This window comes from Lytechinus variegatus, chromosome 4, assembly GCF_018143015.1.
Source record: "Lytechinus variegatus isolate NC3 chromosome 4, Lvar_3.0, whole genome shotgun sequence".
NCBI lineage: Eukaryota > Metazoa > Echinodermata > Echinoidea > Temnopleuroida > Toxopneustidae > Lytechinus > Lytechinus variegatus.
In genome coordinates, this window is record NC_054743.1 from 53,120,385 (window position 1) to 53,133,263 (window position 12,879).

Below are 12,879 nucleotides of genomic sequence, written 5' to 3' on the forward strand. Positions count from 1 at the left end.
ATGCTCATCTGATCTAATACTCACCTGATCTAACACTCACTTGATCTAATACTCACTTGATTTTATACTTACTTGATCTTTCACAAAACAATGTGACTGGGCCTTATTCAAATAAAGCATAGAGGTAGAAGTATTTTGGTGTGCTGTAGTGTGTGTGAATCACACCAAGGCATCAACCCACACTTCGCCACTCTCCACGTTGGTGTTAAAGGGAACCCGGTAGAATGCATGTAGTATGCCTAGCTACATGTACTGAGTCTTGCAACTAGTAGTTGGTATGTGCGGATGTGTCATGATTCGATGATCAGGTAAAAGCACCAATTTTCAAGCGCAATATACATGTGTAAATATGTAACTATCAATATGATATACTTACCGCATTAGCCAAACTGACAGCATTCAGTGCTTTCTGACAGTACTCAACAGCATCCCAATCTAAGTAGGCAGCGGCCAGAAGACGTAGGCTTTTTGCCTTCAACAAAGCAAATAGTAAATCAGACAAGTGTTTACAAAGAGTTAGGTCAGACTAAAAAAATAAAAGTCATTTAAAAATGCTATTACAGTCAGTCTGCAAGCCCCTGTGTTAATGAGCAAATGAGCAAGATTTATCCAAGTCCTCTCGTGGCTGAATTCATGTCCTTGCAAAATCTCGTGAATTGCGAGACTTTGTTTCTCAAAGAATTTAACCACTTTCTCCTTCATTCTGTACCATATGAAAGAGTACATGTTACTATTTTATACTGATTATTTCTTTTGAATAAAATATTTTGATAATTAAGTGAATTTTAGGCATGAATAGATGCCTCAAACAAAATTTTCTTCCGCTTGTTTCTCTTGCAAATTGTGCGAAATCTTGTGTTTTAGGCACAAACATTATTTATATCATCAGAAATCTCAAACTCAATACTTTTCGACTATGTGGCACCTTTTAGATGGGTCAGCAGCCAGCTTTTTCCAACAAAATGCAAGATGAGATTTCTGAATTTTCTGAGTAGCATAAAATCAGGAGTTCTGATTGGTTGAATAGTGTTTTCAAAACAACAGGTGCGGGTAATTTTAAGAGATTACCACATGGTGAGTGCCACCTTGCAGAGGCCCAGTATTAAAACATTGGAATTTGCGTGGGTGTGTGGTCTCTATGACCAATCAGAGCGCAGTATTCTTGTTTTCCATCTGCTAAATGTACTTTTCCTATAAAAGGCTAGCTGCTGACCCATCTAAGATATCTCTTCTTCTAACAATTATACATTAAAGCTTAGATCTTCAGCTTTATTATAATCTTAAATCATTTTGGCCCAACCAGAAATTATGTGTAAAAACAAACAAGTTTTGTTGCATGAAGATAATTATTTTGTTTCATGTTTTAGATCTAATGTCTCACCTATGTTACATAATCTTTTTAAAAATCCAGACACATGACCTGAAGGAATATTTCTTCTTCATAATGGTTCCCAAAAAATGAAATTTGGTCAATATTTAGAGCAGCAAAGGCCGAATAAAAAGAGTTGTTTTCGTCCACACCAACTTCATAACAATGCAAAAACCCTTTAATCGTGAATATCACTTGGATAAAAGAAGCTACTTTTTGGGGGGCTCACCGACTGATTAATGCACACATTTCTTGACAAACTCTAATTTTGGCTTTTTTATATCGTCCCTATTTCTTTTGATATTGTTTAAGATGGTAATCTTATTTCAAAGGCCTACATATATATATTTTATGTGAAAAACTTTTCTAAATACATGCAAAAATGTGTTGATAACTGACATTACGCAAAAAGGACATAGAATTTCAGGGTGTTCAGCAAAATTGAAATATCTCATGTCCCTGAGTAGATACATGTAGATTAATAATTTGAATATGAAAATATACAAGTACCTTCATTACTAGGTTAAAATGTGTCAAATATCAAATAATTTGTTTTCGTCTTTTGGTAACTGACATTAAATTTAAATTGCCTTAGAGATAACAAATGAAAGTCAAATGTATGGACTCATTGCATTGTATCTTCTGTGCAGGGCTTCACATGAAAGTGAGCTTGATGTGGAAGTATATCTGAGTTTCTAGGAACATTTAAATGAAAAAAAAAATCTTTTTCTTAATTCCTTTTCTTTCATTTGAACATTTTATTACTTGTTGGTAACTGACAATACACATTAACATTTACCAGTGCTATATGATTTTCAAAGGCACAACTTTCTTGATACTTATATGTAAGGCTTTTTAAAATCATAAAAGTTATATAATATTTCACATTTTAAATTATAAAAAAATAAACAATGTATGTTTTTAATTACTCGTGGGGGGGTCATTGCAGCTACATGTGTTCCTATAATAATTTAATATTGCATTGACTGTACACATGGATTTTTCTTGACTATACACCCATTTACATATATTCATCAGTTCTATATTGACTTTTTAAACCTTTTCCTTCTCCAAACTCCCCCTCCCTTAAAAAAAAGGCACATTGAATAAGGGTCTCCTCCCTTAGGCTACCCCTCCCCCGAATCTCATGCACCCATGCAGATATATATATTTCTATTCTGGTCAGTGCAAGCAATGCTTGTTCATATCTGTTGGATTTAAATTGTTTTTCATAAGTTATAATAATCATTCTCTTTGCTAATTTTTTTTGTTGTCAACAAAAATAAAATTCAGCTTCTAAACTGAAATTGAACTATTTGTTAATTGGAAAAAAGACATAGTTTTAGAACTGCAACATTGATCAGCACTGTCAAATTTAAATTTTCATCTATACTTGTAAACAAAAACAAGTGGAATGCCTCTGGCCGTCTCACCTGCATCACGCGGTTCAATATAGCATCAGTGTTGACTTTTGAAAACTACTCTAACTCGCACAAGATGTTCAGTGATACATGGTTACTTTTATGTCCACTTTTTATGAACTAGACCAATAAACTTACAGAGATATGATGGTTATTCAACAAAAAAACCCAACATGGCCAAAGTTCATTGACCTTACATGACCTTTGACCTTGATCATGTGACTTGAAACTCACACATGATGTTCAGTGATACTTGATTACTCTTATGTTAAAGATTCATGAATCAGATCCATAAAGTTTCAAAGTTATGATGGTAATTCAACAGATACACCCAATTCGGCCAAAGTTCATTGACTTTTGACCTTGGTCATGTGACATGAAATGCGCACAGGATGTTCAGTGATACTTGATTACTCTAATGTCCAAGTTTAACGAACTAGACCAATGAACTGTCAAAGTTATGATGGTAATTCAACAGATACCCCCAATTCGGTCAAAGTTCATTGACCCTAATGACCTTTGACCTTAATCATGAGATCTGAAACTTGCACAAAATGTTCAGTGATGCTTGATTACTATTATGTCCATGTTTCATGAATCAGATCCATAAACTGTCAAAGTTATGATGGGAATTCAACAGATACCCCCAATTCGGCCAAAGTTCATTGACCCTAAATTACCTTTGACCTTGGTCATGTGACATAAAACTCATGCAGGATGTTCAGTGATAATTGATTAACCTTATGTCCAAGTTTCATGAACTAGGTCCATATATTTTTTAAGTTATGATGACATTTCAAAAACTTAACCTCAGGTTAAGATTTCGATGCTGATTCCTCCAACATGGTCTAAGTTCATTGACCCTAAATGACTTCTGACCTTGGTCATGTGACATGAAACTCTAATAGGATGTTCAGTAATACTTGATTAACCTTATGGCCAAGTTTCATGAACTAGGTCCATATACTTTCTAAGTTATTATGTCATTTCAAAAACTTAACCTCAGGTTAAAGATAAATTCCAGTTCTGGTTACGATCTGAAAATGACTTTTTACAGAATCTAATATAATGACCACCAAAGTGTCTGTTTGTATGAAATAAAAAATATGTCCCGAAGGATTCTGGAAGAAATTGTGTGATTGCTGAGAAATAAGCAAAATAAGCGCGGATTCGGTCACTTCCGTCGGGTCTTTTTTCCGGCAATAATAATACACTGTCCCACGTGTGGCTATCTGTGTTGGCGATCTTCAGTGTGATCGTATTTCAGCTTAGATTTTATAATTTCACAAAGTTCAGTTTATGTAACTGTACCAGATCTAGATCCACGATGATATAGTTATACTTAACCTTGGTTTTACAGACTTTGTCACGAAATTAGTGTTTTACTGCAATTACGTTCATTTAGCTTTAAGATTTGATGTTGACGCCGCTGCCGCCGTCGGAAAAGCGGCGCCTATAGTCTCACTCTGCTATGCAGGTGAGACAACAAAAAACGTATCACACATCTACACTACTAGTTAACAGAAAAACCAGGAATATACTTTTAGCCTGGCAATGCTCAAAAGAATCCTAGAAACTAAAAAGGGGCCCTAGAAACCCCCATTCATCACAATGTTAATCTTATCAAATGTTGCAGATTTAGGGAATAGGTTGGGAAAAGTACCCCCTACCCCCCCCCCCCCCCCCCCCCTCTGAAAGCCAAACAAAAAATTGTCTGATACCAACAATTAGGTACTTGGTAAGTGCATGTACAAAACAATATCATAGTAATTTTTTTGCACAATGGGAATGCAACTTCCTTCATAATTGTATATAGTACTCCTTGTGAACTTGAGCAAGAAACATGAACACATCACACCTATTCTCCAATCACTTCATTGGCTTCCGGTTCACTCTCGCATTTTGTATACAAAATTACCCATAATATGTCACCCAAATATCTCCAAGGACCCTATTTACCTCTGTTCTTCCTCTTCGGTCAGATCCCTACATTCATCATACCAATAATTTATTTCATGGCCCTCGCACTAAGACCCGATATGGTGATCATTCATTATTCCTCCCACCCTGTGGAATAAACTCCCAACTCATATCCAAAATGCTCCCTCCGTGGAAATATTCAAATTCTTCATGATTTTAGGACAAATACTCAAACAACAATAACAGTGATAAATAACAGCATTAGTCTCCATTTCAAACCCTTTTTTTTCCTTAAACAAGACAAAGTAGATTATTCTCACTACCTGTAACTTGTTGTCAAAATCATGGCATTCTTTCCCCAGCTCAAAGCTTGTCCTAAAAGGAAACAGAACAAGATACTCTTTTCAATGATACAATTAAATTTTGCCGTCGATTACAAAAAGAAAATTTTTGAGACTTCACTGAAAGTCTTTTTAGCATACAGTACCCAACTTACCTTCCATTTTTTTTTAACTATTCACCCTAACATACATGAATTGGATATAATTAAAATATGCATCACTTGAATAAAAAAATGTATGATTTGCGATCAAGGTATAATTAATAGCATGGCCCTCAAATTAAAGCAATAACAAATATTTCACAAATTATATGATAACTTTGTATTTAATAAGTTTAATTGGTGTATTAGTATCTAATGATTGATAGAAATATCTAAAAAAAACAAGTGGAATGCCTCTGGCCGTCTCACCTGCATCACGCGGTTCAATATAGCAGCAGTGCTGACTTTGAATACTACTCTCGCACAAGATGTTCAGTGATACATGGTTACTCTTATGTCCACTTTTTATGAACTAGACCAATAAACTTACAGAGATATGGTTATTCAACAAAAAAACCCAACATGGCCAAAGTTCATTGACCTTACATGACCTTTGACCTTGATCATGTGACCTGAAACTCGAACAGGATGTTCAGTGATACTTGATTACTCTTTTATTACAAGTTTCATGAATCAGATCCATAAACTTTCAAAGTTATGATGGTAATTCAACAGATACACCCAATTCGGCCAAAGTTCATTGACCTTTGACCTTGGTCATGTGACCTGAAATGTGACAGGATGTTCAGTGATACTTGATTACTCTAATGTCCAAGCTTAATGAACTAGACCAATAAACTTTCCAAGTTATGATGGTAATTCAACAGATACTCCGATTCGGCCAAAGTTCATTGACCCTAAATGACCTTTGACCTTAATCATGAGACCTGAAACTTGCACAAAATTTTCAGTGATGCTTGATTACTATTATGTCCAAGTTTCATGAATCAGATCCATAAACTTTCAAAGTTATGATGGGAATTCAACAGATATCCCCAATTCGGCCAAAGTTCATTGACCCTAAATTACCTTTGACCTTGGTCATGTGACGTGAAACTCATGCAGGATGTTTAGTGATACTTGATTAACCTTATGTCCAAGTTTCATGAACTAGGTCCATATATTTTCTAAGTTATGATGACATTTCAAAAACTTAACCTCAGGTTAAGATTTCGATGTTGATTCCTCCAACATGGTCTAAGTTCATTGACCCTAAATGACCTTTTACCTTGGTCATGTGACATGAAACTCTGATAGGATGTTCAGTAATACTTGATTAACCTTATGGCCAAGTTTTATTAACTAGGTTCATACACTTCCTAAGTTATGACGTCATTTCAAAAACTTAACCTCAGGTTAAGATTTGATGTTGACGCCTCCGCTGTCGGAAAAGCGGCGCCTATAGTCTCACTCTGCTATACAGGTGAGACAAAAATACTACTTTGCAACCAAAGCAGAAATGCAAGAATTTAATTCAACAAAATCAACAAAATTTAAAGGTCTTCCTCCTCTGGTCTTAGGAGAGAGGCATAAAAAAGTACATCAGAAATTGTTTAATTACTGAAGTGCAGACCTGCCAACCTCTGGGAATGAAAAAGTGTTTTCTGTGATAAAAAAGTGTATTTTTCCCCCAAAAGTGGATTTCATAATAGTCCAGTAGATATTTTACATACCTGGAAAAGTCGTTAAGTACAAGGTTTTTTTTTTTTATTTGCGTTCTAGATGGGTATCGAAGTAAATTTAGCTTGGTTGCCACTTTGGCAACCTTGAGCATTTTTTTAAATCAGCCTAATTAGCATATTACGATATGTAATATGCTACTTCTCTTAAACCAGAAGGATTAAAAAACATAAATAATGTCATTTTACTAAGAGGTCCTGTGACGAGGAATCAATTAATACCAATAATTTAAATATTTAAGTTATGCAATTATCGTAATCAGCCTAATTAGCATAATGAGCTAATTAGCATAAGTGTAATATATACGGATTTGTGGATGTCTATCCCAAAAATGCCCAATATGTAGATAATGCATCTTTTTAGGGTTTTCTTTAGCGAGGAATTCATTTATGACATTATTTTTCAATTTTAACCAATGTAATTGCTGTAATTAACATAATTAGCATAATGCACTAATTAACACATATACGTGTATATGTGTAATACATATATAAATATTTATTTCTTTGTCATTTCATATTGAGAATGTCTGAAATCATGATTAATACAGCTACCCTATGCTTATTTTCTATGGCGAGGAATTCATTAATGACATTATTTTTTTCCTTCTTACCAATGTAATTGTCGTAATTAGCATAATGCGCTAATTAACATATATGTGCAATACATATATTCATTTGTCATTTTATATAAAAAATGCCGGAATACATAAATAATACAGCTATCACATGGTTTTCTATGACGAGGAATCAATTTCTGACATATTTTTCCCCTTTTTACCAATGTAATTGTCGTAATTAGTAAAATTAGCATAATGCGCTAATTAACATATATGTGCAATATATATATTCCTTTGTCATTTTATACTGACATTAACATAATTAGCATAATGCACAAATTAACACATATACGTGTATATGTGTAATACATATATAAATATTTATTTCTTTGTCATTTCATATTGAGAATGTCTGGAATCATGATTAATACAGCTACCCTATGCTTATTTTCTATGGCGAGGAATTCATTAATGACATTATTTTCCCTTCTTACCAATGTAATTGTCGTAATTAGCATAATGCGCTAAGTACCATATATGTGCAATATATACATTCCTTTGTCACTTTATATAAAAAATGCCAAATACATAAATAAAACAGCTATCCGATGGTTTTCTATGACGAGGAATTAATTTCTGACATTATTTTTTCCCCTTTTTGCCAATGTAATTAGTATAATTAGCATAATGCGCTAATTAACATATATGTGCAATACATATATTCATTTGTCATTTTATATAAAAAATGTCGGAATACATAAATAATACAGCTATCACATGGTTTTCTATGACATTATTTTTCCCCTTTTTACCAATGTAATTGTCGTAATTAGTAAAATTAGCATAATGCGCTAATTAACATATATGTGCAATATATATATTCCTTTGTCATTTTATACTGAGTGAGAATTCCCTAAAATAATACAGCTATCCTATAGTTTTTCGATGAGGAATTCTTTTGTGACATTATCTTTTTCCTTTAAATGATGATATTGTTATAATTAGCTTAATAAGAAAAATGCGCTTATTAATATATATTTGCAAGAAATTGATTTCTGTGTCAAAGTACTGTCTACATCGGCCTGAAAACATATATAATACAGCTCTTCTAATATTTTCTATGTTGATGAATTCATTTATGACAGTAATTTTCCATTTTAACCAATGTCAATGCCTTAATTAGAATTACTGGCCCAATGCACTAATTAACATCTATGTGCAATATATCAAGTATATTCCTATGACCAGTGTGTTGGCTCATTGGTAGAGCGTCCGTCTCACAACCGGGAGGTCGGGGGTTCAAACCCCGGCCGCGTCAGACCAAAAGACGTTAAAAGATGGGAGTTGCTGCTACCCTGTTTGACGTTCAACGATTAAAGGGATAGAGCCTCGTCGATCTGGCCCTGCTCAGCGGCTGCCGGGCCCACGGTCAATTGGGCAAAGCAAATTTTCAGAGTATTTCATTTCATGTCTATTTCGAACAATTAAATTATGGATTTTCATTTTTTTTCTATGTTAGTTTATATCGAGTGTGCCTGAAAACATTAATAATACAGCTATCCTATGGTTAGTGGTAATTAAAATACAGGTGCAATACATATATTTCGTTGTCACTGCAGTTATTGTCTCGCCTGCATAGCAGAGGGAAACTATAGGCGCCGCTTTTCCGACGGTGGCAGCGATGGCAGCGTCGTCAACATTGATATCATAAACCATGCAATGTCAATGTCATAACTTAGGAAGTATATGAAGCTAGTTCATGAAACTGGGACATAAAAGTAATCAAGCATTACTTACATGTTGCCTTAGTTTCAGGTCCCATGACTACGGTCAATGATCATTTACAGCCAATGAACTATTGGGGGACCTTGTTGGGGGAATACATATCGAAATCTTAACCAAGGATAAGTTTTTGAAATGTCGTCATAACATAGAAAGTGTATGGACCTAGTTCACGAAACTTAAACATAAGGGTAATCAAGTAATACTGAATATTCTGTTGGAGTTTCAGGTCACATGACCTAGGTCAAAGGTCACTTAGCGTCAATGAACTTTGGCCATGTTGGGGGTATTTGTGGAATTGTCATAACTTTAAAAGTTAATGAATCCACATGCAGTTCATGAAACTTGGACATAAATGCAACCATGTAGGCCTATCCCTGTATATCCTGTGCGCATGTCAGGTCAAATGACCAAGATCAAAGGTAATGTAAGGTCAATGAACTTTGGCCATGTTAGGGGTATTTTTTTAACTTGGCATCATATCTTAGAAGTTTATGGATCTAGTTCATGAAACATAAACATATGGGTAATCAAGGATGAAGGATTGTTTTGCACACATAGTAGGTCATTTGATCATGGTCTAAGACCATTTTGGATCAATGGACATCATATGAGTTGTTCTTACCTGAATATTTTATGCAATAGCTGTTTTCAAAGTAAAAACTGCTGCTATATAAAATCGCGCAATGCAGGCGAGACTGCCAGAGGCGTTCCACTTTGATTAGCTCATGCCAATTAAGCAAATTACACCATTAACAAAGTGAAATACGATATCATAAATGAATTCCCCGTCATAGAAAACTATGAAATAGCTGTATTATTCATCTTTTCTGGCATTTTTTAAATATAAAATCACAAAAGAATATATATATATATATGTAATTATATTGTTTATTATGTTAATTAGCGCAGTATACTGATTGCACTAATTACACAACAACATTTGTTAAACGCGGAAAATAATGTCACAAAAGAATTCTTCATCATAGAAAACCATTGGATAGCTGTAATTGTTTATGTTTCCAGGCTTTCTCAATATAAAATGACAAAGGAATATATATATATATATATATATTGCACATATATGTTAATTAGCGCATTATGCTAATTACGAAAATTACATTAATAAAAGGTAGAAATAATGTCATAAGTGAATTTAATCATCGGAGAGCTGTATTATTCATGTTCTCGGGCATTCTTGATAAAAAATGACAAAGGAATATATATATTCATATGTAGAATATTGCTCATAAGTTAATTAGCGGATTATGCTAATTACCCTAATTAGAAATACCATTTGTTAAACGGGAAAAATAATTTCACAAAAGATTTCCTCATAGAATAATACCATAGGATAGCTGTATTATTTATGTTTTCAGGCTGTTGTAGTACTTTGACAAAATATATCTATATGTATAGTGCATTAGGTTGATTATGCTAATTATGCTAATTACAGGGACTGCATTGGTTAAAATGTGAAAAATAATGCCATAAATGAATTCCTCGTCATAGAAAAACCATAGAATAGCTGTATTATTCATTTTTCGGGCATTCTCGATATGAAATGACAAAGAAATATGTATTTTATAAATATTACACACATATATGTTAATTAGTGCATTATGCTAATTATGCTAATTACAGCGATATTACATTGGTAAAAATTGAAAAATAATGTCATAAATGAATTCCTCCTTGCTATAGAAAACCATAAAAGGGTTGTATTATTTACGTATTGGGAATTTTCTGGATAGACATCCACAAATACATATATAGTGTATGACACTTATGCTAATTAGCTCATTATGCTAATTAGGTTGATTACGATAATTGCATAACTTAGATACTTAAAATATTATCATGCATGGATTCAATGTCAGAGGACCTCTTAGAAAAATAATATTGTTTATGTTTTTAGTCTTTCTGATTTAAGAGAGCTAGTATATTACATATCGTACATATGCTAATTAGGCTAATTAAAAAAAATGCTCAAGGTTGCCAAGGTGGCAACCAAGCTGAATTTACTTCAATTCCCATCTAGAACACGAATCAACAAAAAAACCTTGTACTTAAAAACTTTTCCAGGTCTTGTACATGGCCTATGAGACCGTCACTGGACTATAATAAAATGCATGGCGCACTCGCTCTTTGTGACGCTCAAGTTGCATGCAAGCTAAAATGCGCACTGCTCTTGCAGATGAAACAAAAAAAACATTTAAACATGTGCATTGCCATATCTCACAAAAAAACATACTTAATACACCAAAAACGTACTGGTTGGCAGGTCTGGTAAGTGTACATGTATGTTTGTTTTATTACCCAATCATTCTTATTATTATCATTAAAAAATACCAAGTTTTTGAACCAAAGCAATTCTTTTACTTCTCCTTGAAAAAAAAATGAAAATTAAACTCTGACCTTAACCATTCTACAGCATGTTGTGGTAATTTACTCTTGACAGCATCCACACCAAAGTTGTAGCACATTCTTGCAAGCACAGACACCTGACAAATTGACACACGTAAATAATATCATTAAGTCCTGTTGATAATAAAGTGTATAATGTGATTACAGTTTTATATATAGACAATTAAACATTAATTTGCAAATCATTTGTTTGAACCTGCTGAGCTCATGTAATGTTTGCACAAGATCACAACGTTGGGTGTAAACCTCTATAACTTAGTCAAAATCCATCTAAATTTCACAAAATTTTACATTATAGTTCTAAATTACATACTTAAGATAAAGAAACCACTCATATTGCTATTTGTTTGCTCTTACTAGCACTTTCAATTCTAATCATAAGGTGACAAGAACCGTGGATAGGATTAAATCAGTATGAATTCCGAAGGAACTTTTTTAAGTACGTTTACAAAAAAATTTCTTCTGAATTCATACTGATTTAATCCTATCCACGGTAGCGTTGAATATTTTAAAGTTATTATATAATTTTGTATATAGTGTATATACATTCATGTTACAGTATTTATATCTATCTTAATTTATAGAATTTTGCTGATTATTTTACAAGATTCATATCATATATTACCCTTATAAAATTTCGATAGGGGGTCTAAATCATACAAGCTAACGTAAATGATTTATTATGAATTGAGCTTTGAGAATTTGTGGAATGTGAATATAAGAATAAATAAATACATAAAATGAATTAAACTTATCTAAAAATTGGAAATTCATATAACAAATTTGAGAATTTGTCATTTGCACCAACTTTTGCATGGTTATAGAAAAAGGTAAAATGACGAGATGTGAACATTAGCAAGCGGAGTACCTCTGGCAGTCTCGCCTGCATTACACAATTCATTACAGCAGCAGTGCTGACTTTAAAAACAGCTATTAAATAATTTAAGAAAACACTCATATGTACATCCATCCTCCAGATTGCTGATAGCAGCTGTATCTGAATTGGGTTTGAAGGATGTACAAATCTGAATGTCACCGGCATAGATATAATAATAATAACAAGTGGAATGCCTCTGGCGGTCTCACCTGCATCACGCGATTCAATATAGCAGCAGTGCTGACTTTAAGAAGTACTATAACTCGCACAGATGTTCATTGATACTTGGTGATACTTTTATGTCCATGTTTTATGAACTAGACCAATACACTTACAGGGGTACATGTATGATGGTAATTCAACAAAGACCCCGAACATGGCCAAAGTTCATTGACCTTACATGACCTTTGACCTCAATCATGTGACCTGAAACTCGCACAGGATGTTCAGTGATACTTGATT

The 12,879-nt window shown here is 33.5% G+C and overlaps 1 protein-coding gene across 3 annotated transcripts in view; it reads right to left on the bottom strand.

Moving 5' to 3' along the window:
- Positions 1 to 12,879, bottom strand: part of LOC121414317 (testis-expressed protein 11-like) — a 200,653-nt gene that overhangs the window by 149,350 nt on the left and 38,424 nt on the right. For all 3 annotated transcript variants that reach the window (XR_005969834.1, XM_041607455.1, XM_041607454.1), the window contains 3 exons: positions 11,532 to 11,617; positions 5,034 to 5,085; positions 377 to 472 (listed from right to left, as the gene is read on the bottom strand). Coding sequence is in view for 2 of the 3 variants with exons in the window: in XM_041607455.1 (XP_041463389.1) it covers positions 377 to 472; positions 5,034 to 5,085; positions 11,532 to 11,617 (234 nt within the window). In the remaining variant the exon portion in view is untranslated. The remainder of the gene's footprint in view (positions 1 to 376; positions 473 to 5,033; positions 5,086 to 11,531; positions 11,618 to 12,879) is intronic.